General features: G+C 52.5%; 3 protein-coding genes across 5 annotated transcripts in view; 2 read left to right on the top strand and 1 right to left on the bottom strand.

Moving 5' to 3' along the window:
* The window catches only part of ATP6V1B1 (ATPase H+ transporting V1 subunit B1), a 30,256-nt gene extending 27,177 nt beyond the window's left edge, over nucleotides 1-3,079 (top strand). Inside the window, exons 11-14 of the mRNA XM_047781828.1 lie at nucleotides 448-530; nucleotides 1,387-1,491; nucleotides 1,687-1,816; nucleotides 1,928-3,079. Coding sequence (XP_047637784.1) covers nucleotides 448-530; nucleotides 1,387-1,491; nucleotides 1,687-1,816; nucleotides 1,928-2,097 — 488 coding nt within the window. The 3' untranslated portion in view covers nucleotides 2,098-3,079. The remainder of the gene's footprint in view (nucleotides 1-447; nucleotides 531-1,386; nucleotides 1,492-1,686; nucleotides 1,817-1,927) is intronic.
* Nucleotides 3,080-8,215: 5,136 nt separating this feature from the next.
* On the top strand, nucleotides 8,216-15,108 carry ANKRD53 (ankyrin repeat domain 53). Its single transcript, XM_047782800.1, has 7 exons — nucleotides 8,216-8,223; nucleotides 10,109-10,339; nucleotides 10,611-10,752; nucleotides 11,089-11,288; nucleotides 12,009-12,173; nucleotides 12,568-12,688; nucleotides 14,359-15,108. The coding sequence occupies exons 1-7, from the start codon at nucleotides 8,216-8,218 to the stop codon at nucleotides 15,064-15,066; spliced, it is 1,575 nt and encodes a 524-aa protein (XP_047638756.1). The 3' UTR covers nucleotides 15,067-15,108.
* Nucleotides 15,109-15,703: 595 nt separating this feature from the next.
* On the bottom strand, nucleotides 15,704-24,351 carry TEX261 (testis expressed 261). Of its 3 annotated transcripts, none has more exons than XM_047781825.1 (6): nucleotides 24,209-24,351; nucleotides 23,241-23,320; nucleotides 21,258-21,411; nucleotides 19,186-19,253; nucleotides 18,441-18,543; nucleotides 15,704-18,286 (listed from the first exon to the last, which is right to left on the bottom strand). In XM_047781825.1, the coding sequence occupies exons 2-6, from the start codon at nucleotides 23,247-23,249 to the stop codon at nucleotides 18,171-18,173; spliced, it is 450 nt and encodes a 149-aa protein (XP_047637781.1). In that variant the 5' UTR covers nucleotides 23,250-23,320; nucleotides 24,209-24,351; the 3' UTR covers nucleotides 15,704-18,170. The 3 variants fall into 3 exon arrangements, with proteins under 3 accessions (XP_047637781.1, XP_047637782.1, XP_047637780.1); XM_047781826.1 differs by having other exon boundaries at nucleotides 24,243-24,351; XM_047781824.1 differs by having other exon boundaries at nucleotides 24,184-24,336.
* Nucleotides 24,352-25,743: the final 1,392 nt, after the last annotated feature.

The following is a 25,743-nucleotide window of genomic DNA, read 5'->3' as shown; positions in this document are numbered from 1 at the left end:
TTTTGTCTTTTGCAATTTCTTGGGCCGCTCCCGCGGCATATGGAGGTTCCCAGGCTAGGGGTCCAATCGGAGCTGTAGCACCCGCCTACGCCAGAGCCACAGCAACGCGGGATCCGAGCCACGTCTGCAACCTACACCACAGCTCACGGCAACGCCAGATCGTTAACCCACTGAGCAAGTGCAGGGACCGAACCCGCAACCTCATGGTTCCTAGTCGGATTCGTTAACCACTGCGCCACGATGGGAACTCCCCGCCCCGACACTTAAAGGGGCCTGTGCTTTTGCACATAGATGTGCGGTAGCTCTCTTCCTCCATCCGGGCAGATAATGTCCTTCCCTCGCTTCCCCCCTCATCTCCCACTCCCGGGAGGGAACAGAACCTACACGGCCGTGAGTGGGCGGAGACCTGGGCGCCAGCTACCCTGACCCCCGCTCACGTCCTTGTAGATATCACCCACCCCATCCCAGACCTGACGGGCTTCATCACAGAGGGACAGATCTACGTGGACCGACAGCTTCATAACAGACAGGTACGGTTCCCTCCCTGCCCACTTGCTGCTCTCCCCACCCTCCCCAGAGACACTAACAGACCTCCCGCCACCTCCTGTGCTTCCTCTCTCTGGGAATTATTAGGAGGGGCCGGACCTGGTTAACCCTCAACAAGAGATAACCCCCCAAGAAGACTGTTCGTTTCACAGACAGAAGACAAGTCTGGGTGGAATCCAGCCGAGCTGGCTGTGGGACCTTGAGAAAATCATTTCATCTCTCTGATCCTAGGTTTTCTCATCTACACGATGGTCGCAGTAGTACTTATCACACCGTTGCATTGTGGAGAACACAATAAGTTAGCTGTAGACAGCATCTAGCAGATTCTAGATGCTAAATAAATACCTTTTCTCTGTGCGTTCCAGTAATTTGCCTCGGTGAACAAAAACAATAGGCGGCTGACAAAAGCAGGTGGTGAATAATGTGCCAGAGGATTAAAAAATACTTTGGTCCCATCTGAGGTTAGAGGCAACGCCTATGACATTTGCCTCTTTGCTTGACAGCTTCTTTCTTTACAGCTGTGAACTATTAAGCTTCAACCTGATTTTTGTCGAAATAACCAAAAGTTTTGAAATAGCCAGCCTTTGATTAACTGATGTCATTCTTCCGGCCCCGCCCCGCCCGGGTCTGGGCGCACACACGTAGACATCTGCATACTTAAGCCCTAGAATTTGAGGGATGAAAGAGGGTGCGGTGTAACCAGCCAAATTTTATGCCGGGTGAATAAGGACCGGTCTCCTGAGAACCACAGGGGAAGGGAAGGCAAGAGGAGATGAGAAGGAAGGAAAAGTTTGGACCCTGCCTTCTGCCACTTCCTTCTTCGGCTCCCCCCACCCTCAGATCTACCCCCCCATCAACGTGCTCCCTTCTCTGTCGCGGCTGATGAAGTCTGCCATTGGGGAGGGCATGACCAGAAAGGACCACGGAGATGTCTCCAACCAGCTGGTAAGAAGGAGAGAGCCCAAGGGCTGGTGGGGAAGCTAGTTTCTGAAGCTGGGGGTTGGAGCCCTATCTGGACCCCAAGCCTTTCTCTTGGCAAAAATCCCTCCCCTTTGGGGGTCCCAGCACAGTCAGATGGGGAACGCGGGACTCCTGTGATAAGCCTGCCGTGACCGCCGGCCCGCTCCCCGCCTCACTCAGTACGCCTGCTACGCCATTGGGAAGGACGTGCAGGCCATGAAGGCAGTGGTCGGGGAGGAGGCGCTTACTTCCGAGGACCTGCTCTACCTGGAATTCCTGCAGAAGTTTGAGAGGAACTTCATCAACCAGGGTGAGATGTGTCTGGGGGAGTTCAAGCAATAACACCCTTACACACACACACACACACACACACACACACACACACACACACACACCCTTAACACTCCTGCTCTGTCCCTAGGTCCCTATGAGAAACGCTCGGTGTTCGAGTCTTTGGACCTGGGCTGGAAGCTGTTGCGCATCTTCCCCAAGGAGATGCTGAAGCGCATCCCGCAGAGCATGATCGACGAATTCTACTCCCGCGAGGGGGCGCCCCAGGACCCCGAGCCGGAGCCCGACACTGCGCTTTAGCGCGGTGGGCATCCTGGCCCAGGAGCACAGTCCTGGGACCGCCCTTGGCGTGCGCCCTTCTCTACACGCCTTGCGCTATTCTCGTGATCCACACGCCTTAATCAATCGCTCTGTGCCCACTCTTAGCCCCCCGCCGGCTATGGGGGGGGTGCTCCCACGCTCCTGTCCTCTCCCTGGATTCCCTGAACTGGGAAACAGACGGTTAAGCCTGTATTCTCTGTCATGTTCTGATAGGAAAATTTGACTTTTAACCATCCACCCCCACCCCCCAATCAGAATTTATCTTAGGTGAAAACTGAATTGGCAAAACACTGACATTTGTTGGAGCTGAGGGTGATGGATACATGAGGTCCATTAAATTATTCTCTCCACCTTGAAAAAAAAAAAAAAAAGCCACAATAGTGTCTGAGCAGCTGACAAGAGAATTCTTCTTAGGAGGATATTTATCTTTGCTTTAAAAATATCTTGATACATTTCTTGAGTGGAATGTGAGCTCAGGGGCCACAGAAAGGACAATCTCAAGGCCACAAAAGAGATGTCTGACTTTAAACAGCTCTGCCTAAGAGATGCTAGGAAGGAATTTGGTTTGCTTCGGACAGGGAGCAGCAAGGGGAGTTGCTGGGGAGAGAGCCTGGGGAACACAGGGGCTGTGTGTGCAAGGTGGAGGGTAAAGGGCACCCTAACAAGCAGGACACCTGATGTTCCTTTGAAAGCTGTCTGCTCTCTCTGCCCCAACTACATTGAAGTCACCAGTGCTTCAGTGCTTCCTAAGACGCAGGGCAGGTTGGGAGATAGAAATTCAGCAAAAGACTGTGTTCCATTTCTCTGTCCGTGTTGTGAAACCAGGCCAGAATTCTTAGATTGACAGCTGACACCAAAGGAGGTCCTGAGAATAAAATTTCCATCCCTAAGACAATTTACAGCCACTTTAGGGAAAGCTTTTTTTTTTTTCCTTTTCTTTTCTTTTTAGGGTGGAACCCATATATGGATGTTCCCAGGCTAGGGGCAGAATAAGAGCTGTAGCTGCCTGCTACACCACAGCTACAGCAACACCAGGTTGGGGCCGCATCTTCGACCTACACCACAGCTCAGAGCAATGCCTGATCCTCGACCCACTAAGTGATGCCAGGGATTGAACTTTTGTCCTCACAGATACTGGCTGGGTTCGTTACTACCAAGTCACAATGGGAACTCCCTAGGGAAAGCTTCTGGGTGCCCACAGGACATAGGGTTGTTTCCACTTAATAACAGCTTTACCAAGATATAATTCATATACTATACAATTTACCTATTTATAATTTACAATTCAACAACTTTTAGTATATTCACAGAGTTGTGCAACCATCACCACAATCGATTTTAGAACATTTTCATTATCTTAAAAAAAAACTTGCACCCCAAGTTATTACCCCTCAAACCCCTCTTCTGCCCCTTCCCCAGCCTGAGGCAATCATTAACCTTTCTATCTCTGTAGCTTTGCTTATGCTGATCAACTCATATAAATGGAATCATACAATGTGTGGTCTTTTGTGTCTGGCTTCTTTCATTTAGCATATTTTTGTGTTCATCCATGTTGTAGCCTGTGTCAGAACTTCATTCTCTTTAAGTGCTAAATAATACTTCAGAGTATGGATACAACATCTTTTGTTCATCAATATATGGATATGTGGATGCTCCCCCCCCCCCTTTTTTAGGGCCGTACTCGCGGCAAATGGAGGTTCCCAGGCTAGGGGTCAAATTGGAGCTGTAGCTGCCAGCCTACATCACACCCACAGAACACCAGATCCGAGCTGCATCTTCAACCTGCACCACAGCTCATGGCAATGCTGGATCCTTAACCCACCGAGTGGGGCCAGGAATCAAACCCAAGTCCTCATGGATACTTGTTGGGTTTGTTACTGCTGAGCCACAATGGGAACTCCTATTGTGTCTTTTTGATTAATAGCCATCCTAGTGGTGAAATTATAGTGAAATGGTAGATAGCTTATTGTGGGTTTTTTTTTCTTTTTTCTTTTTAGGGCTGCACCTGCGGCATATGAAAGATACTGGACTACGCCACAGCAACACTGGATCTGAGCTGCATATGCGACCCATGTCCAAGCTGGAGGCAACACCAAATGCTTAACCCACTGAGCAATGCCAGGGGTGGAACCCGCATCCTTAGGGAGACAACTTCAGGTTCTTAACATTCTGAGCCACAACAGGAATTCTCTCGCCATGGTTTTGATTGACATTTCCCTGATGACAAATGATCTTGAGAATCTCATCTTTTCCTATGCCTATTGGCCATTTATATATCTTCTTTGGAGAGGGGCCTGTACAGATCATTGGCCATTTTAAAATTAGGGTATTTTTTATGCTCAACATCGCTGATTATAAGAGAAATGCAAATCAAAACTACCTTGAGATATCACCTCACACCAGTCAGAATGGCCATCATTAAGAAATCCACAAATAACAAGTGCTGGAGGGGCTGTGGAGAAAAGGGAACCCTCCTGCACTGTTGGTGGGAATGTAAACTGGTACAGCCACTATGGAGAACAGTTTGGAGATACCTTAGAAATCTATACATAGAACTTCCATATGACCCCACAATCCCACTCTTGGGCATCTATCCGGACAAAACTCTACTTCAAAGAGGCACATGCACCCGCATGTTCATTGCAGCACTATTCACAATAGCCAGGACATGGAAACAACCTAAATGTCCATCGACAGATGATTGGATTCAGAAGATGTGGTATATATACACAATGGAATACTACTCAGCCATAAAAAAGAATGACATCATGCCATTTGCAGCAACATGGATGGAACTAGAGAATCTCATCCTGAGTGAAATGAGCCAGAAAGACAAAGACAAATACCATATGATATCACTTATAACTGGAATCTAATATCCAGCACAAATGAACATCTCCTCAGAAAAGAAAATCATGGACTTGGAGAAGAGACTTGTGGCTGCCTGATGGGAGGGGGAGGGAGTGGGAGGGATCGGGAGCTTGGGCTTATCAGACACAACTTAGAATAGATTTACAAGGAGATCCTGCTGAATAGCATTGAGAACTTTGTCTAGATACTCATGTTGCAACAGAAGAAAGGGTGGGGGGAAAAATGTAATTGTAATGTATACATGTAAGGATAACCTGACCCCCTTGCTGTACAGTGGAAAATAAAAAAAATATTAAAAATAATCAGATAAAATTGAATGCACATTGGAAAAAAAATTAAAAAATAAAAAATAAAATTAGGGTATTTTTAAATTGTTAAATAGTAGGAGTTCTTAATATTTTCTAGACACAAGTCCTTAATAATCTGTAAATATTTCCACTCATTCTGTCAGCTGTCTTTTCACTTTTTTGATAGCATCTTTTCTCATACAAAGGATTTTAATTTTGAAAATATCCAGCTTGTTTCTTTTGATGTCATACCTAAGAATTATTGCCTGATCTAAGGTCACAAAGCTTTAAATTTATGGTTGTTTCTAAGTGTTTTATGGTTTTAGCTCTTACATGTAGATCTTCCTGCATTTTGAGAGGTGTGTATGTGCGTATGTGTGTGTGTGTGTGAGTGTGGTTGTTTGGTTGGTTTTTTGAGTGCGGCATGAAGCAGCTTGAAGTGGGATCTCAGTTTCTGGACCAGGGATTGAACCTGGCCTGCATCGGTGAAAGCACTGAATCCTAACCACTATACCATCAGGGAACTTCCTTGAGTTAATTTTTGTCATGGTACAAAGTGGGAGTCCAGCTTCACTCTTTTGCATGTGGCTATTCAGTTGTCCCGGCACCACAGGTTGAAAAGACTAGTCTTGCCCCTATTTTTTTTTTTTTTTTTTTGCCACCCCGTGGCATATGGAGTTCCCAGGCCAGGGATCAGATCACAGACTCAAACTAAGATGCAGCTGTGGCAATGTCAGATCTTTAACTCACTGCGCCAGGCCAGGGATTGAACCCACATCCCAGGGCTCCCAAGATGCTGCCGATCCCATTGCACCACAGCGGGAATTCCTAGTATTTACACCTATTGAATTATCTTTGATCTCTTATCAAAAATCAGTTCACCATTAAGTGAGGGTTTTTTCCCTGGATTCCAAATCTATCCCATGGATCTACAGTCTAGCCTTGTGCCAGTCCTGGGTTCCTTAAAAATTTCAATCTACAAGATCATATCATCTGTAGAGATAGTTTTACTTCTTTTCTTGCTAATGCGGATGCCTTTCATTTCACTTTCTTGCCTCATTTCCCCAAATAGAAGTGGTGAGAGTGGGAGTTCCTGCTGTGGCTCAGTGGGTTAAGAGCCCGACTAGTATCCATGAGGAAGCGCGTTCAACCTCTGACCTCGCTCCATGGGTTAATGATCCCACGTTGCCACAAGATGCAGCATAGGCCATAGATGCAGCTAGGCCCAGAGTTGCTGTGGCTGTGGTGTAGGCCAGTAGCTGCAGCTCTGATTTGACCCCTAGCCTAGGAACCTCCATGTGCCCCAAGTGCAGCCCTAAAAAGAAGAAGAAAAAAAAAAGTGGCAAAAGTGGACATTATTGTCATGTTCCTGATTTAAAGGGAAATTATTCAGTCTTTCACCATTAAGTTTGATGTTAGCTGGGGATTTTACATAAACAGTTTTATCAGGTTGAGGAACTTCCTTCTATTCCAAGTTTGCTGAGTGCTTTATCCAGGATATAGAATAGAATTTTGTTAAACACTCTTTCCGTGTCTATTGAGATGATCATGAGTTTTTGTCCTAATTCTGTTAATAATATTTTTCACTCTCATTTTTATTTATTTTATTAGTGTTTTCTCTAGGGCTTAGGGATATACATCTCACCTTAGTAGACTATTTTAGACTTATATGAACCTAATTCCGAGGAGATACAAATATCCCATATGGCCTTTATATCTCATATATCTATTTTCTCTTCCATTTTTGTGATATTAGTATACATATTACAATCTGTATATATATTACATATGCAAAAGTACATTGTTCCAAGTATTGCTTTATGTAATCTTATGCCCTTTAAAGAAGCTAGGAAGAACAGTATGTATTTACAGATTTTGTTATACTTGCTATACTAATCTTCTAATTTACTATTTCTGGTTTTCTCTGTTTATTCCTGTGGATTCGAGTTAAAATCTGGCGTTATTTCCTTACTCCATACAGCTTTGCTCCCATCCACCTCCTTCTGTGTTGTTATTGTGAAATATAATTCTCTATGTTCTAGGACCAACAATACCACTGTATGTATTGGCCACACTCCTTTTTTTTTTTTTGCCTTTTCTAGGGCCACACCCACGGCATATGGAGGGTCCCAGGCTAGGGGTCTAATCAAAGATGCAGCTGCTGGCCTACACCAGAGCCACAGCAACGCGGAATCCGAGCCTCATCTGTGACCCACACCACAGCTCATGGTAATGCCGGATCCTTCACCCGCTGAGCAAGGCCAGGGATCGAACCTGCAAACTCATGGTTATGCCGGATCCTTCACCTGCTGAGCAAGGCCAGGGATCGAACCTGCAAACTCATGGTTATGCCGGATCCTTCACCTGCTGAGCAAGGCCAGGGATCGAACCTGCAAACTCATGGTTCCTAGTCAGATTCGTTAACCACTGCGCCACAAAGGGAACTCCTTGGCCATACTCTTATCATCCCTTCCCAGAGAGGAAATCAACAGTCTCTGGGCATTTTCTGCCATCCAGCTGCCCCAGGGTCTGGCTTCTGTTGTTCCACTAGGCACTGTCTGCCCAGCCCACCTGGCTCCAGCTCTAACCAAGGGGTCTTTAGCGGGAAAGGCTTCTTCTCCTCCCACCTCCTCGGCTTCCCTCTGTGAAAGTTCCCTCCTTAGGGTCACCTGTCGCCTCTTGCTTCCCCAGGAAGAGGACTGAGGCAGGAGTGCCTCCAAGTCATTCTCAACCCTGGCTGCACATGACCATCACCTAAAGAACTTTACAAAAGACCAACTGCTCAGGCCCTAAACCAAATCAATCAGTTGACCCTTGAACAATGCAGGGGACAATCTTCATGCTATTCATAGTCAGCCTTCTTCACATCCAGTTCCTCCACATTGCGGGATTCAACCAACCAAGGGCTGTGTAGTAAGTAGTACGTATTATTGAGAAATATGTCCGTGTAAGTGAATCTGCTCTGTTCAAACCTGCACTGTTCAAGGGTCAATTTGTCACTGAGGAGCTCCCATCATGGCGCAGTGGTTAATGAATATGACTAGGAACCATGAGGCTGCAGGTTCGATCCCTGGCCTCGCTCAGCAGGTTAAGGATCCAGCATTGCTCTGGTGTAGCTTGCAGATGAGGCTCGGATTCCGCGTTGCTGTGGCTCTGGAGTAGGCCGGCAGCTGCATCTCCGATTCAACCCCTTGCCTGGGAACCTCCATATGCCGAGGGAAGCGGCCCTAGAAAAGGCAAAAAGACGAAAACAAAAACAAAAACAAACAAACAAAAAAGCCTTGTCATTTGAATCCATAGTCCTAAGTCCCCTTCACTGGTATTTTTCTCTCAGGCAATTTTTTTTGTCTTTTTTTTTTGCTATTTCTTGGGCCACTCCCGCGGCATATGGAGGTTCCCAGGCTAGGGGTCCAATCGGAGCTGTAGCCACCAGCCTACGCCAGAGCCACAGCAACGAGGGATCCGAGCCGCGTCTGCGACCTACACCACAGCTCACGGCAACGCCGGACCCTTAACCCACTGAGCAAGGGCAGGGACCGAACCCGCAACCTCATGGTTCCTAGTCGGATTTGTTAACCACTGCGCCATGATGGGAACTCCTTTTTTTTTTTTTTAAATGGAAGTTCCTCGGCCAGGGATTGAATCTGAGCCACATCTGTGGCAATGCTTAACCCACTGTGTGAGGAAGGGAACCCCTCCCTCAGGTCATTCTAATGTACAGCCAGAGTTGCAACAACTGCTGTAGAAACTGCAAGGTGCCTCAGGTGAAGATAACGTGTTTACTTGAAGAGGTCCTCAGATACACCCTCCAACGTCAACAGAGACATAGGGTCTTGCTGCCACTGTTAGGATCCAAATACCCCAGAAGCGACAGCCCAAAGAATCCCTCGACTTCCAGGAAGTCTTCAAAACTTGTCCCTTCACAGCATTGTCACCTTATCTTGATTTGAAGGCAGTTGCTAAGGTCCCACCTGGGGCAAATATCCAGTCAGATTTGCTGGTTTTTACAGTGCTCAGGAGGGGTACTAACTCCTGACCAATAGGATTGGAAGGCAGGTAGGCCCCCAAAGGAAGTTTCCCTGGAAAAGGGGAGAGGTGCTTCTGGGTGGAGAACCTGCATTTTTGTCTCTCTGGGAAGGTCATTGTCTCAGGAGACCCCTCCTCCCGAGCATAGACTTTCCCAAGGGAAATACCTGGAAAGTCGGGGGCAGAGAGAAGGTGGTTAGAAGTGGGCGGTGTGGTCAGGTATGCCTAGCATTGACCCTGGGACCTCAGAAGCCCTCTGCTAAGCTTGGGGTCTATTTCCCCTAAGAAAGGGTGAGAATGTGGATGATTGAATAACACTCAACACTGATGCAAGCAACATTTCATTGCTTGGCTACTTGACCAAAGCCAGTGCCAGGGGTAAGTGGAAGGGAGGGCTGGGCATTCCTTTTCACCTAGTAATTCTACTTGCAAGAATCTGTCCTGGGAAAACAACCAGAAATGAGCCATTTTGTTTTCTGCAGTGCATGCGAAATGACAGGGCATCCATTGTGATGCTGGCTATGGCTGCATCATAATATCCCTTTAGTATGTGGGCTGACAATGGAAGCTCGCGCATAACATAACGATGAATGAAAAGAGACACAAAAGTATATATGGTAATAGCCGGTGGTTTTTCTGGGTGGTGGGATTGTGGTTCTTACTGTCTTCGTTGTTCCTTTCTCTGTTTTCTTACAATCAGCTTTTGCTAATTTTATAGTCAGAAACAAAAGCTACGCGTCCTTCAGTGTGGGGTATATGCGATGCTGAGTCTCCAGGACTAGCGGCCCCCGGAGGTCGGGTGGCAGATCGGCGGCGGCGACAGGAGCCTTGGAAGCGCGCGGGCTCCGCCCCTCGAGGGAGGCGGGCGCCGAGCCCCGCGCCTTCGAGCGCCCGCCAGGTCCCCCGGAGAGCGAGTTGGAACTTCAGCGGCCAGGACCCTGGAGGCGGCGGCGCCTCTCTAGGGACGTCCGCATGCAGCCGGCGGAGAAAGTCTCTCTGAGGGCCACCTGCAGCGATTCTGCTGCCAAGCGGCCCAGGTGCGCCGGGGAGCGGGTGCGCGGGGGTCGGGCCGCGCGAAACCCCTCGGCCCTCCGGGAGGGACCAGCCCTGGAGCGGGCGGGGCGAGGGTGCGGGGACGCGGCCGGTGCCCGGCCCTCGACGGTAATCGCTTCCCCAGGACCCTGCTGACCAGCTCGCCCTGGCTCGGCCTCCAGAAAAGCCTTGCCACCCGTGTGGGCCTCGCCGGCGCGGCCCCCGGCAGGCCGCCGCCGCCTCTGACTCCCGCCTTCCTCCCCGCGCCACCTCCAGCTTAGTGAACAACCTAGAAGAGAAGTGGAACCAGAAGGTGATCGGGAACTACTACGAGCTGTTCGCCGCCTCGTTGGGCAACCTGGAATGGTTGCGGTTCTGTCTCGATCGGCACGGTGAGGTAATCCCGGCTGATGACAAGGTAAGGGCTTGGAGTGCAAGAGCTAGAACCGAGGTCCTCTCCACTCCACGAAGAGCTCCGCACATCGTGGTTGCTTGGCCAGAGCTGATCATGGGGCATTGGGAGATACCCTTTTCTGGGGAGAGGGTCCTAACTCACCTTGAGACCACTGGAAGGCTGTTTGGGGGAGTGTGGAGGGTGAGCAGGTATGGGAGTGGGAAAGAGGTGTGTGTGATTCCAGGTTTGGGGCACAGAGAAGAGGGGAAGGGTAACCGGAGGAATTGCTTCTAGGTTAGGTTGTGGACCTTGGAGCACTGGTCCTGCTCAGCCTCTTCCTGCCTCCTCTGGCCCCCACAGGGTTTCACCGCCATCCACTTTGCAGCCCAGAGAGGCAAGCTGGCATGCCTGCAGGTCTTGGTAGAGGAGTACAATTTTCCTGTGAACATGCCCACCAAAAATGGCCAGACACCCCTGCACCTTGTCATCCACAGTGACAACAAGACCATGGCCCTCCCCTGCATTCACTATTTGATTCAGCAAGGGGCGGCCCTCAACACGTGAGTCCAGCCTGTGGGGGAGAGTGGCTTGAAAGCTGGGCAGATAAGAACCTCACTTCCGGAGTTCCCATGGTGGTTCAGCAGCTTAAGAAACCTTCTAGTATCCATGAGGATGCATGTTTGATCCCTGGCCTTGCTCAGTGGGTTAAGGATCTGCATTGCTGTGGCTGTGTGTAGGCTGGCAGCTGCAGCTCTGATTCAGTCCCTAGCCTGGGAACTTCCACATGCCATGGGTGCAGCCCTAGGGGGAAAAAAATAGCAGGTAGGGAGAGGATCTGTTTTGGAAGAGGCAGTTACCCACCCCCCCTCCTCCGCCCCAAGGAGAGGACTGAGAGTGAGCTAGTCAGGCAAAGAGCCAGGGAAAAGGTTCCTGGCAGAAGTGAAAAGGCTGTGTGTTGGAGAGAGTGGGGCAAAGTCAGAGGATGAAGTTGAGCAGAAGCAGGGCCCAGGGGGCAGGGGGCAGGCCTTGTGGGCCACGGCCAGGCGTGGGGAAGGGGCGGCAGGGCTGGGTGGCTGAGGAGGAGACGAGGTTAGGGGTCTCTGCGCTCCAGCACATCTCCCGTAATGAGACCTTTACTGTTCATTTAGTCCGAACCCTCCTTCCACAGTTGAAGAAACTGAGGTGGAGAGAGGAGAAGGGACATGCCAGGGTCACCTAGTGGGCTGGTGGCAAGATGCCATTTGCCTTACTTCCCCCTCTCTCTCCCCGGCCCTCTACAGCCAGACATGCAACGGCTTCACACCCCTGCACCTGGCAGCCCGAGAGGGTCTGCTGAACTGTGTGAAGGCCCTGGTGCAGAATGGTGCCAACGTCCATGCCCAAGATGCCATGGGCTGTAAGCCCATCGACTACTGCAAAATATGGAACCACCGCATCTGTGCCCGGTGAGGGTGGGAGAACCACCCCTGCCTGCCCCCTCCCCCAGGGCCCTCACGCAGGGCTGAGCATATCAGAGCAGGGTCTGCAGATGAGTCCGTGAAGGGGCCCCTCCCCAGGATGCTATTCCCAGGGTTCTCCACAGGGCCTCAGCCTGGAGGTTAGCATTGCTCTGAAGCCCCTGGCTCCTCGGCTGGAGGCTGGTGATCCAACCAAGCGCTTTCCTGTCTCACCACCGAGTAGTTAGCCAGAGGGGCCTCAGGCAGCAGGGCCGGGTCATCTTGCTCATCTCACACCTGGCAGCTCCGCTCACCTACACGCAGGACCTCAGGAATGCCAGTCTCCCCTGGCCAGGGCGAGGGTCCGTCACTGGGGGATGACAAGCCCCCACCTTGGTGCCAGGTTCTTGAAGGATGCCATGTGGAAACAGGACAAGAAGGACTTTGCCTGTGAGATGAGGAATCTGAAGAGGCTTAAGGACCAGCTGGCCCTCATGGAGCAGGACCACCTGACTGAGTATCAAGTAAGGGTAGGGTGGGCAGGGGTGCTGGGTATCAGCTGCCACCCAGGTTCCAGGGTGTGAGCAGAGGAGTCAGTGGCTCATGCGTGTAGTTAGAGGAGCAGCTAGAAGTGGTCCCACCCAGAAAGAGCCCACCCTCGCCTGCTCCTCTAGGAAGGAGGGGGGGGTCTAGGAGGGTGTCAGAAGAATAATGGTTAAAAGGGAGTCTTTGGGAGTTCCCGTCGTGGCGCAGTGGTTAACGAATCCGACTAGGAACCATAAAGTTGCAGGTTCGGTCCCTGCCCTTGCTCAGTGGGTTAACGATCCGGCGTTGCCGTGAGCTGTGGTGTAGGTTGCAGACGCGGCTCGGATCTCGCGTTGCTGTGGCTCTGGCGTAGGCCGGTGGCTACAGCTCCGATTAGACCCCCTAGCCTGGGAACCTCCATATGCTGCGGGAGCGGCCCAAGAAATAGCAAAAAGACAAAAAAAAAAAAGGGAGTCTTTGAAGTTGGGCAGCAGTTGGCCATGTGAAGAAGCAGGGAAGGGCTGACCCAGCGGAAGGAACAGACAGCCCTGCTGAGAGGCACAGGAGCACACGAGAGCATGGTGCTATGCCAAGAAATGCAGATTCAGGATGCAAGGACTAGAAAACTCCCAAAGAAAATGCTGGGACTCCTAAGTGGATTCAGGAGTGGGGAGGGCTTCGGGGCTGGCAAAATCTGGTACTCCAGCTGTTTCAGCTGCATTCCTCTCCAGTTTTCCCTGTCCCACCCTCTGTTGTATTCATCTGTTCCTTTGGCTCTAAAATTTCCCAGAAGCTCCTTGCAGCTCTCCCCTTATCTCCTATTGGCCTCTTGGATCAGGTGTCCGTTCTTGTTCCACTCCCTAGAGCTCAAGGAAAGCCATGTGCTGACTGACTTAGGTCTGGGGCAAGGCTGATGGAATTATCATGATGGGCTTAGCCTAATCAGAGCCTACCTCTGGAGCTGGGTCAATCTGCAAACCACCTGACTGCTTAGCGACAGTCTGGGAAGTGAAGCACTGAGATAGGGAGGGAGGGGGTGCATCTGTGACCAGTTGAAGGTTCAGCTCTAGTAGCGGTGGCAGGGACAGAGAGCATCACCACCCAAACCAGAGAGCCAGCCAACTGTGTCTCACAAGACCCTCCACTTCCAAGAAGCCTGCCCAGATTACTTCCACCCAGTTCTTGGCCTTCCAGACTTTTCTTGCTTTCTCCTTCTATGGTTAAGGCTAAGTTTGCACCTCTCATTTGCCTTTTCCCCCATCAAACAGACTCTTAAGGCAGGACATGTCTCCACCATCAGACTGGGAAATCCTGCTGGGGGGTGGAGGCTGGACTCCCTTATTAAGGCTCAAGGTTTTCCATAAGCAGGGACTGTGCCTCCCTCCCTCAAGTTGGAGACCTCACCTAGCACAGAGGCTGTGTGTCCATCAGATTGGAAGTGTCCCCTATGGGAGAGGCTCTGTCTGTCCCATGAACCCAGGCCCCCCATCAGAACAAGGGCTCCCCCAAGGCAGGGGTTTCTCTTATCAGAGCGCAGCTCCCCTGTGGGCAGGAAGGTATCTAATCAGTCAGACCTGGGGTTTCCAGGGCGACAGCCACAGGGCCTCCTTCCACAGGAGCACAGGGAGAGCAGCCCTCCAGAGCTATCTTGTGTCTTCTGCTATTGCAGAGAAAGCACCAAATTCTGAGAGATGCTGAGGTCAAGAAGTGGCTCCATCGCAAGCTGCTGCCCCGAGGCCAATCCCTGATCCACAGCACTCAGCAAGAGCCCCAGGCCACCGCCATCTCCAAGACTCCTAAGCAGAGAGGACTCTGGCCTCCCAAGAGCTTGCACCCCTCCCCAGAAGCACGCCTGCAACAGACACTGGAGCCCAAGCTGCCCCTGGTGATGCGTAGGCCCACCTACAAGCAGCCCAGGCTCAGGCGGCCCAAGGTGTGGAATCTTAGCAACAACCCTGCCAGGTCCCCCACTGCCCAGATCGGCTACCCGCAGGGCATCCGCCTGGGCGTGCATCCCGACTCCAAGCTGGAACACGACTTCCGCTGCTTCCTCGATGTCAGGCCTGACGGGCATGGTGGCGCACATCTGTGCACGGTGGCCGGCAAACAGGTGGCACCTGTGCCCCGGCTGCCTTTTGAGGTAATAATCCGTGAGCTGTATCCTTCGGAGAGGCCGTACAGGATGAAGGTGCCCCAGGGCTTTTACTCTGTCACCATGAGCCATGTGCCCCGGAAGCGGCACCTGGGTGACAGCGTCTTCTGGACAGACACTCTGAACATGAACCTGAGAGAGACATTTGACGAAGCCTTCCTGGCAGCTGTGCGAGCCCATCAAGGGCTCCCTGCTCTGTCCTCCCCAAAACCATCCCCCCCTTAAACATATTTTGGTAGCCTCTCCACCAGAGGCCACCCAGTGACAGCTGAGGTGTGATTCCATGTGGATGGGGGAGAAGGGGGAGTGGCCACAGGCTGCCCACCCCCAAGTTCAAGAATCGGAGCCCCCTCCTCCACAAATCCCAGATCCCAGGTCTCCCTTCTCTCCCAGAAGAAACCTCTTAGTCCCCCCAGGAGATCCAAGTTAGGACAGTAGCCCAAGGCTCAGAGTGGGATCCCTCTCTATCCTGGGCCTCAGTGTCCCCATTCCCACCCCCACCCCCAACAGCTCACCAGGGACATAGATTCCAGGATAAGAGACCACTGGGAAATTCTGGCTCTTGTTCATATTAAGTCCTTCTTGCTGCAGGTGCTAAGCCTCACTGCATCTTCAGAGCCAGAACGGGGAAGAAAACAGCTAAGAGGTCACCAGGGCATGGGCTTCCCAGTCACATGGGCTGCCATCCTTCATTCCCCGCTGCCACTGGGGTTTCTGCGGTTCACGGAGGGCACAGGCAGCCTCTCTGGAGGCAGGAGGGAGGACCTTTGGCTTCAGGTAGAAACTAAGGAAGCACCTATACTTCCTCCAGGAAGCTATCCTGGATCCCCTGCCACCCCCTGATACATATCATTACAAATCATTCATTAAACAAACGTTTATTAAGTACTTTCTATGTGCCAGGCGCCAAGCTAGGCACTGTTGATACAAAAATTGAAGGCCAATCCCTGCCCTCAAGGAGCTTACAGTCTAGTGAGGGAGAGAGACCAGGAAGTAGGCAAGTAAGCCCAGAGTGATGTGTGGGTGCTGGAGGGAGAAGGGGCGTTCAGCCTTCCTGGAAGAAGTGAAATCTAAGCTGAGAATTGACAGAGAAGGAGAGTAAGAGGATAGGAGAAAGGGAAATCAAAGTGGCTTCTCTGGATACAGGAGGCTGAGGATCAGAGTGCGAGGGGCAAGTGATGAGGCCAGAGAGGCAGGCGAGAACCACGACACCGTGAGTCTCTGAAGCCATGCTCAAGAGTCTGGGTTTTACCTGAGGGCAGTTCGGAGCCATGGAAGGTTGTAGGCCAGGGAGTGACTGGGTCAGCTCTGCATGAGAAAGACTACTCTGGCTGGGGGACAGAGAAGCAGGAGGCTGTCACAATAATCCAGGGGAAAGCCAGTGGGAGCGGCTCCTAACAAGAAATGCTCAGATGGTAAACTTGACAGTTGTTAGAGACTGGATGTGGGGGCAGAAAGAGAAAGCAGGCTTCTGGTCGGGCTCCTGAGTGATCGTGGGGCCAAGGCAGGGACCCACACGAGGCAGGTTCGTGGAGGACAAGTGCTTTCTGAGCCACGAGAGTTGTCTGTGTGCCCAAAGGCAGCACACTGTGCTTCAGAAGACCGAGAGGGATGCTGGGGCTGGAGGTCAGCTCTCAAATACTTGAAGCCATAGCCGTGGATGGGCTCCTCCAGGGAACCCATGACAGAACCCTGAGAAACCACACTGTGCATGGGGTGAGTGGAGGAGCCAGCACAGGACCTGCCGGGAACTGCAGAGTGCTAAGGAAGCGCCAGCCAGGAACCGGGCGCCATCAGCCTGCCAGATGCTGCAGAGATCCAGCAAGAGGAGATATGAAGAGGGGCTGCATTTAGCACAAGGCCACTGGCACACCACTGGGGAGAGAAATAAAGACCCCAGCCCACCAGTGTCCTCTACCTTGTCCATCCTTATCTGCACAGGACAGAAGAGCTGGCAATCTCAGTGCCACCGAGAGAGGGCCAAAAGGTGCTTCTCCTCCCAGGGAAAGGGGAAGGCTGGTGTTTTTAAGAGACTAGGAGTGCAAAAGCCAAGGAAATGAAGGGCTATGGTGGGACCCAAGGCAGGTGGTAAAGATTTCCAAGCACAGAGATTTTCCCAGTGGTTTAAAGGTACCACATATGTGCAATCCATCTCTGCACCTGCCAGCCTTGCTGTGAGGTATAGGACGTGGCCAGTAATGGCTCTTGTGGGGACTTCATTCCCATATGCACTGCTGAGTACTTGCAAGGCACTGTAGTTGGAGTACAAGGTCAACCAATGCTGGTCCGTGCCCAGGACTGGCCTGCCTTCTTAGAAGACGGAGGTCACCTCCCCAGGAGCCAGGAGCACTCAGAAGAGGGCTGGCCCATGTGTGCTCTTAGAGTGACAAACAGCTTCTCCCACCAGTCCCATTTCTTACAAAACAAGCTGTAGCCCAGGCTGCCTGAAAGCCTATTTTTAATCCTGTTTCTCCTTGAGCCTGAGACAGAACTCAGCCAGAAACCACTCTTCTCTAGGGGAAGACTTATAAATAGGATATTGTAGATTCTCCTCTGAAAATCTAACCCAGTCCCACCCTGTCCCCAGCCTGCCAGTTACGGGGGAGCCTCGGGGGAAGAAAAGATGGAAGAAGGGGGGCCCGACACTCCCCACCCCCTGAGCAGGCTCAGCTCCTCATCTCTGCCTCCTTCCCACTAAGGGCCACAGGAACAGTCCCTTGAAGGGCAAGACTCAAACCCAGAAAAGGAGTCCCTGGCGCAGAAAAGTCTGTCCAAGGTGGAAGATCAGCAGGCAGAAAGGAAGATGAACTTTCAGGGTATTAAGGCAAACAGTGCCACCTAGAATCTTTATTCAAATGGGAATCAGCACTTGGGCAGAAATCACAGTTCAACAGCAAAAACTTTCTCTTGCAAGGGCCAAGCTGTGGCCCCTCCCCACGGCCATCTGCCCAGAGAACCCGGCACTGTCTGCTCTCCAGCGTCATGGCCCCGGCCCTGCATGCCCTGGCCAAGCCGGAACTCCCAGTCCAGGAAGGGGCAGGAGGGCCACTGGAGCTCAGCTTCTGCACCCCCAGGTGGACTCGGCCTCCTGCAAAGCAGGCACCACACCTCCCCTCCCCCGGCGCCCTCTGAGGTCTCGGCCTTTGGCGGTATCAGATCTGTGCCAAGCTGAGCCTCCCCAGGAGGGTGGGGTCAGGGGCTTCTAGGGGTGTCGAGGGAAGGGGGGCCAGGGTTGGGGGGACGTGCCTTCCGGCTCCCGGCCACCACCTAGTGCAGAGGCCCGGGGGCCTGATCCTCCTGATCCCGCCCAGCATCCCCTCCCCAGGGGGTCAGTATATCTTCTGCCGACTGGGTAGAATGGCCTCTTTGATGAAGGAGAAGACAACCAGGATCCCTAAGCGCTTGCCCCGCTTGCCTTTGGTGAAGTAATTGGAGACCACATCATCTGTGGAAACATGGGCAGGGAGACGAGAGTGTGTCTGAACAGGAACGTGGCTCTGCCACGCAGAGTCCAAGCACCTCCCTCACAGGGCGGGGCTCCGGCCACTCAGGCCTTGCTGGCGTCCTCCCACCCGGACCCCTCATGAACCCCTTCTCACCTCCTGGCTGCATGGTGGAGGGCAGGACGTTCTCCCCAGCCGACAGGGACACAAAGAAGGCAAACGGGATTATCCACAGACAGAAAGTGAAATAGGCCAGGACCTGGCAACAGAGACACTGAGAAGAGGGTGCCCCTGGAGGTGCCAAGGGTGGGCCGGGAGTGGCTGCCGCATAGCTCGGGGTCAGGCGTGCACCGAGGACCCACACTGGATGTCTGGAGGGACCCAGGGCCCAGGAAGCAGAGACAGGCCATCCCCAGACAGGGAGAAAACCCAGTGGGGAAAGGGGGAGGCCAAAGATGACCACAATCCCCAAATCTCAGTCACCAGGACAAGCAACTCCTCAGACCAGAAGGAGGCGGATCCAGACGGCCAAACCTTGACTGAGCCTTGTTCCCTAAAGAAGTGACCTTGTTCTTCCCAGAGCTTCCATCTGGAGCAGCCGGGTTCAGGGCTGCGGCCACCCCTGCCCCGTGAGGTCTGCGTCAGACCAGGCCACCCCATGACTCTTCTGACCCCAGGATGTTAGACTGGGATCCTGAGGGGCAGCATCAGCCCCACTTCGGCCAAAGGGATCCCTGCTCCCCATCCTCATGGCTTTCTAAAGTCATCTAGGCTCTATTTGTGAAAATGTGTTATCCCTGAATAGACTCAGTTTCCACTCACAGCCAGGTTCCCAAATCAGGCAAGTCCCCTTGACTCCCTCTATCCCTGTGAGTAGTTTGATGTATTGGATACTCCTTACCTCTGAGAAAGGATAATATTCCTCTGCAAAAAACTGAAACGCCAGGTAATGATTCACCACCACTAGCCCTGTTGAGGGAATGAAGAGTCAGTTCACTTGGGGGGTAACAGGAGGCTGGACTTTCAACCTTCACAAGTCCCCGAGTCTGAGTCCTGACTTTACTCCCCATTCAGCATATAGCTTGGGGCCAGGCACACTCCTCTCCACGACAAGGGGAGGGGAGGGAGGGGAGTGGAGGAGAGGGGAGAGGAGGGGAGGGAAGGATTAGCCCCCAGCTGCCCACTGCAGAGGTTATCTTTGAGTCTAATTAGGAGTAGGTTAAGAAGCTCTTTCTTTGGTCTTTTTAGGGCCGTACCAGCAGCATATGGAGGTTCCCAGGCCAGGGGTCGAATCTGAGATACAGCTGCCAGCCTACATCACAGCCATAGCAATGCAGAATCCGAGCCTCATCTGTGACCTACACCACAGCTCACAGCAACGCGAGATCCTTAACCCACTGAATGAGGCCTGAGATTGAACGGGCATCCTCAAAGATACTAGTCAGATTCATTTCCCCTGAGCCACAACGGGAACTCCTTAAAAAGCTCTTTGAATGTCATGGAAATGAGACTACATGCGAGTGCTACAGAGTCCAAAGCACAAGGCCAAGTGGCCGGGCCTGTGTGACGGTGAGCCCTGAAGAGCGCTCTCCAGGCAGTGGGGGAAGAAGTCGCGGGCGTGCAGTGCACCGGCTCTGAGGGCAGCGCGGAGGAGGCCTCTGCACATACGGAGGCTCTCACTCCTCGGGAATAAAAGGGCTGCCCAGTTTGCTAGATGCTCTAGGGTGTAGCCTTAGGTTCCTCAAAGTTCTTGGGGAGATAGTCCTTCCTCATCCTGCCCCAGAGTAAAGTTCACTGGTCTGAACTGGTAAGTTCTGGATCCCCACACACCTCCTGGGGACCCACTGCACAGAGAGGCTTCCCCTCACACCCAGGCCCCCTCAGAGACGCCTCCCAGCCAGCTGCCTCATCTCCTTCGTCTTTGCTCCTCCTTGCCTCTTCCCTTCTAAGGCGGAGGCTGCTGCGGTGCCCAGCCACGCTCTGGGCCAGAGCATCCTGGAAGACATCCTCAGGACAACTCTCTCAGGCATCCAGAGGGCAGGTCAGGGGAGGGACAAAGGGAAGCCAGGGGAGCCGGCTGCTAGAAGGGGTGGGGGCGGGGAGCACCCTGCCCCACCGGGGGAAGACGCCAAAGGGGCCTGGTCTCCAGGGAAGGCCTCCTCCCACCAACCCCCGCAGAACAAATCCTCTGGTGGAATCACACCAAGGCACGAAGTCCTGGTATTAACACCGTGCCATCCTTGTGAATAACGGTCTCTTTCCAGGTTCTCTCACAGAAATAGAAAAGCAGCTCTAGGAAACCCCAATTCCATCTGACAGCCTGATCAAAGGCTAAGAGGACCAGTAACGATTAACGGAAAAGAAGACCATCCTGGTAACTAGACACTGTCTAGAGCCGTTTCCAGGAAAAACTATAAATATCTATAAGCATCTAGGGTGCCAAATGAGTCTCTGAAACATCACAGACAGAGGGAGACGCTAAGGCTGGGAAGGGGAAATGGCTCCCCGGGGTCAGAAACTGGTGGCAGGGCAAAGGCAGGAAGGCGGGGTCCTCCAAACACGCTTGTCAACCCCAAGGCAACTGTCTGCAGGGAGCCCCAAGCCCGTGAGGCTCCGTTTATTCTCGACTTTGGGCCAGAGGAGGACTGGATGGGCAGCTGCTTGCAGGCCAGGCAAGGGCTTTGGGTTCTTCCTGGCCAAGTGGTTTCTTAGGGGCTTAACGACTCAGCCAACCCACCTCTCTTTCCTTCTCAAAGCCTGGGAAAGCCCTCCCTCTGAGAATCCCCGGCCCGCAAATTCTAGTCTCTAGAGCCAGGGTGGGCTCTAGGGTCCGCACGTGTGAGAAGCCCATTCTCCGGCCTCCTGGAGGACCTCAGTGGTTTGCCTCTTTTCCTCTCACGGCCCTCAGTGCCCTAGACTGAGCTGCGCACATCCAACCACCTCAGCCGCCTCCCCAACCCTGTCCCCTCTCACCGCACGACAGGATGAAGTTAGGCGAGGTCAGCATGATGAAGGGGAAGGTCTGGAGGAGGCCAAAGTAGACAAGGTTGGTGAAGAGGCCCACGCCAATCATGCCGGTCGGGAAGTGCTCAAAAACGTAGAGGCCGATCAGCACGGCTGTGGAGAACTGAAATGACCAGAGCACACTGTGAACGGGAACAACCAGCACCACAGGGGGGAGGAAGCCTCTGCCAGGCAGCCTTCCTGGACTCACTAACCCCCAGCTCGTTCCCGGGTTAGTCAGACCGTGTTCATCCGATGAACTTCCATCTCTCCTTGTTTCAAAGTCACCATCCTGACCTCCCCAACAAGCCTCTCAGGTGCCAGAGGGCAGCACCTTTTAATGCCATTCTCAAAGCTGGTTTGACAGCAACCCACAGGAAGGAGAACGGTTTACACTGTGCCCCCAACATACACATTTGTTTATATAATCAAAGCTCAGATTTCAATTCTAGCCTTTTACATTTCTTTTTTTTCTTTTAAGGGCCACATCTACAACATATGGCAGTTCCCAGACTAGGGTTTGAATGGGAGCTGCAGCTGCCAGCCTACGCCACAACCACAGCAACACAGGATCCAAGCCACATCTGCAACCTACACCACAGCTCATGGCAACACCAAATCCTTAACCCACTGAGCAAGGCCAGAGATTGAGCCTGTATCCTCAAGATTCCTAGTCAGGTTCGTTTCCACTGAGCCACAATGGGAACTCCAACAATGCCGTATCCTTAGCCCACTGACTGAGGCCAGGGATCAAACCCGCATTTTTATGGATATAAGTCAGGTTCTTAACCCACTGAGCCACAACAGGAACTCCCCCCTCCCCTTTTAAAATGCTGATAATGACCTATCAAATTGGCTGCACAACCCAAAAGTGAATCATACCAGTTTGAAAAACATTGTTCTGAAGGACTTACAGTTGTCAATGCTTAACGAATGACAGGCAGTTGGTTGAATGGAGATAATTCCTACCAACATCCATGAACTGGGCCCCTGAACCAAGAGCAAAGAGGTTTGGCCTCCACCACCAGCATCCTCCCCAGGCCATGCCCAGCGTGCCATGACACCGAGGGACGTGAGAAGCACTGGATTCCTGTCCAAATATGCCGCCTGCCCCTCCCAGCCTCTCCTACAGCTGCAGAAGTCTATCCACCAGCAATCACTCCTGTGGCTTTGCCATCAATGGCAAGGACGGTGTCTTCAGGAAGAGGCCTGAGCAGGGCACGCAGGGCCTGGCCAGGAAAGGGGTCTCCCTCTTAGAACAAGTCACTTGACCCAATAAACAAGAGGGCAGTGAACAAGTACTCAAAACTGTCCTGAGGAGTTTCCATTGTGGCAGTAACAAACCCGAGTAGTATCCATGAGGACTCCGGTTCAATCTCTGGCCTCGCTCAGTGGGTCAGGGATCCGGTGTTGCTGTGAGCTGTTGTGTCAGCGGCAAACATGGCTGAGACCCAACGTTGCTGTGGCTGTGGTGTAGGCCAGCAGCTGTAGCTCTGATTTGACCCTTGACCTGGGAACCTCCATATGCTGCGGGTGCGGCCCTAAAAAGATCAAAAACAAAAACAGAAAAAAAAACAAAAAACAAACCTGTCCTTAAGGTTCCTCTCAATTCTGAATGCTGTGAGCAGAGCAAGGGGCTAAGAACACTGAGGCCACTAACCAAGGGTAAAGAATGCCACAGTCCTGCCAACAGAGAATGGGCACTCAGCTCTCACCACAAGGAACCAAGAACAAGGCCTGCAGTGAAGCGATGCCACTTGGGGAAGGAAGCCAGGGAAGACCTGGGCCCAGGAGAGCAGGACCAGGAGACAAGGTACAGGGCAGGAAGGTGGGGGTGGAACCCTCAGGAAACACCAAGGACAGAGGTCTTATCATCCAGGCCAAACTTTTCCCACTTCCTCTTTTTGAAGCCCCACAAAAGAGGGGGGAATCCTGGGGAAAGCTACCACTTACCCAGATCATGTATTTTATGATCCTGCTGGTGGCCACTGTGTATTCTTCTATCAGTTCTGCCAGGTAGTAGAGTCCAGCCGCTGGGGAAAAGGGCAAGCAGGGAGCACATTAGCCAGGGTCACTCCCACCATCCTGGTCACCCCTCTCTCTGCAGCTGGGTCCCCATCAATCTTTCAAGAACTCTACCAGGTAAGGAACAAACCAAACAACCCATGTGCTGCTCTCCCAGTCTGAACTAACACTTTGTCGGGGCCACTAAGAGAGATTTTCTAAAAGTGAATGGAAACCTGTATTTGATGCCTAGGCACAAACGGAAACTCTGGTCCACAAGGGGAATTTCATTCACTCATTCAATAAACATCTGTTGACACTTAGTATGCGTCAGGTGCCAGGCTGAGGGGTGAGGGGGTTGGGGGGGGGGGGGTGTCAGACGATCCCAGTGTGGAAAGTGCCACTGTAGGGAAAGCACAGGGCACCGCTGGATCATCAAACCCCAGACGGAGGACTTCCCGAAGGAGGTGAGATCTCAGCTGTGATCAAGAGTAGGAACTAGCCACAAGGGGAAAGAAAGAGTGTCAAAGTGAGAATAGGAAGCACGAAGGGCCCGCAGGCGAAAGGGTGGCGGCAGGCGTCAGGGGAAAGTTCGGTGCGGTCTGCCCCTGAGAGGGTGGACGCGTCAGCGGTTGGCGGTGCGCGGCCAAGGGGCACTTGAGTCAGCCTCTCCCGGGCACCGCTGGGGCGGACTTTGTGACTCCTGGAAGGACCCGCGGTCAGGCTAGGATGCTGGGATCAGGAGGGGGGCAGGGCCAGGAGGGACAGGAGCGAAGGCTGGGAGGACCGGGCAGCGGTCTCCCGAGGCGCTCCGGTGCCCTCGCGATGCGACCCCCGGCGAGCACAGATGCCGGGGCGGAAGCCCGCGCGGGCCGGGGTCGCGCACTCTCACCGACCGCCAGCGTGATGAAGGCCACCTGGATGAAGAGCGACAGCCAGCTCAGCACGTACATGAACCACATGGCGCCCCCGCCTGCCCCCCGACCGCCGGGACGGGCCTGCGCGCTCCGGCTCCGGCGACACGGAGCCGCCGCCACCGCTGCCGCGTCCCCGCCCAGCGGATCGCCGTGCGCCACCGCCGCCGAGAGCAGCCCGGCTTGAGCGCCGCTCCCGGCCGGGACTGGACGAGCGCCGCCCCCCGGCGCGGAGGGTCAACAGCTGCTGTCGCGAGTGGCGTGCGCCAAGGGACCGCAAGGCTCCGGAGGCTGCCTCGACCGGACAGTCGTCGCTGCAACCGCCCCCGCACTGTGTGTGTGTGGCGGGGAGGGGGAGGCAGACCGTCTTGAAGTTCAGAGACGCGGCTAGTACCGGAGCTCGGGAGGTAGCTTCCGGCCTCTCCCTGTGCACTCCCGCGCCAGCCTGGAGAGCTGTCCAGAGCCGGGGAGGGCCGTCCGACCCCTCCGCATCAATCTGGGGTTAGAAGCGTCCAGGCAGATATCCCAGGGCTTTCTCTTGCTATCGCAGATACAGGGACAAAATTATTGAGCGCCTGACGTGTGCCAGGCACTGTGCTAAAGGCTAGGCTGTAGATTCGCGATGGAAATTAATCCGATGATGTAAAAAATTTTATGGATGGGGAAAGAAGGTTACTTTGCCTCAGGTTATACATCTAGGAAGCGGCACTGGTAGGAACTGGGGAGCTTTTGATTAGTCATCCTCAAGCCCAACTCTCCCTCTCTGTTGAGTTATCTCACGAAGGTGCAATGCATTTACTACATCTCTGAAGAACTGAGGGGTCACAAGGAGCTGGGCAGTCTTTGTCAAGAAGTCCCCCACCTAATGGCAGAGAAAGGCATGCAAAAATAAAGTATGTGTAATGGGTGTTTGGTATGTTTGTCTTAGTTTTCATGCATAAAAAGAAATATATATTCCTCAAAAAATTAAACATAGAATTACCGTATTATCGAGATATTCCACTCCTGGGTCTATACCCCAAAATATTGAAATCAGGGATTCAAAGAGATATTTGCACACTTGTTCATAGCAGACATTCACAATAGTCAAAAGGTGGAAACAACTCAAATGTCCATCAGCAGCTGAATGGATAAACAAAATGGTGTATACAGACAACAGAATATTATTTGGTTTAAAAAAGACATAAAATTCTGAAACATGCTATGGCATGGATGTACCTTGAAGACATTGGGGTAAATGAAATAAGCCAGGCACAAAAGGACAAATATTGTATGATTCTATTCCTCTGAGGTAGTCAAATTCATAGAGCCTGAAAGTAGAATCATGGTTGGGGTAGGGGAGGGACAGCTGGTGATAGGGAGTTATTGTCTAATGGGTACAAAGTTTTAGTTTGGGTCTAAAAATGTTCTGGAGATGGATGGTAGTGATGGTTACACAACACTGTGAATGAATTTAATGCCACTGTTCTGTACACTTAAAATGGTTAAAATGGGAGTTCCCATAGTGGCTCAGCAGGTTAAGAACTTGACACTGTATC

Source organism: Phacochoerus africanus, chromosome 5, assembly GCF_016906955.1.
Source record: "Phacochoerus africanus isolate WHEZ1 chromosome 5, ROS_Pafr_v1, whole genome shotgun sequence".
In the NCBI taxonomy this organism is placed as follows: Eukaryota; Metazoa; Chordata; class Mammalia; order Artiodactyla; family Suidae; genus Phacochoerus; species Phacochoerus africanus.
This window is presented reverse-complemented; position numbering and strand designations above follow the sequence as displayed.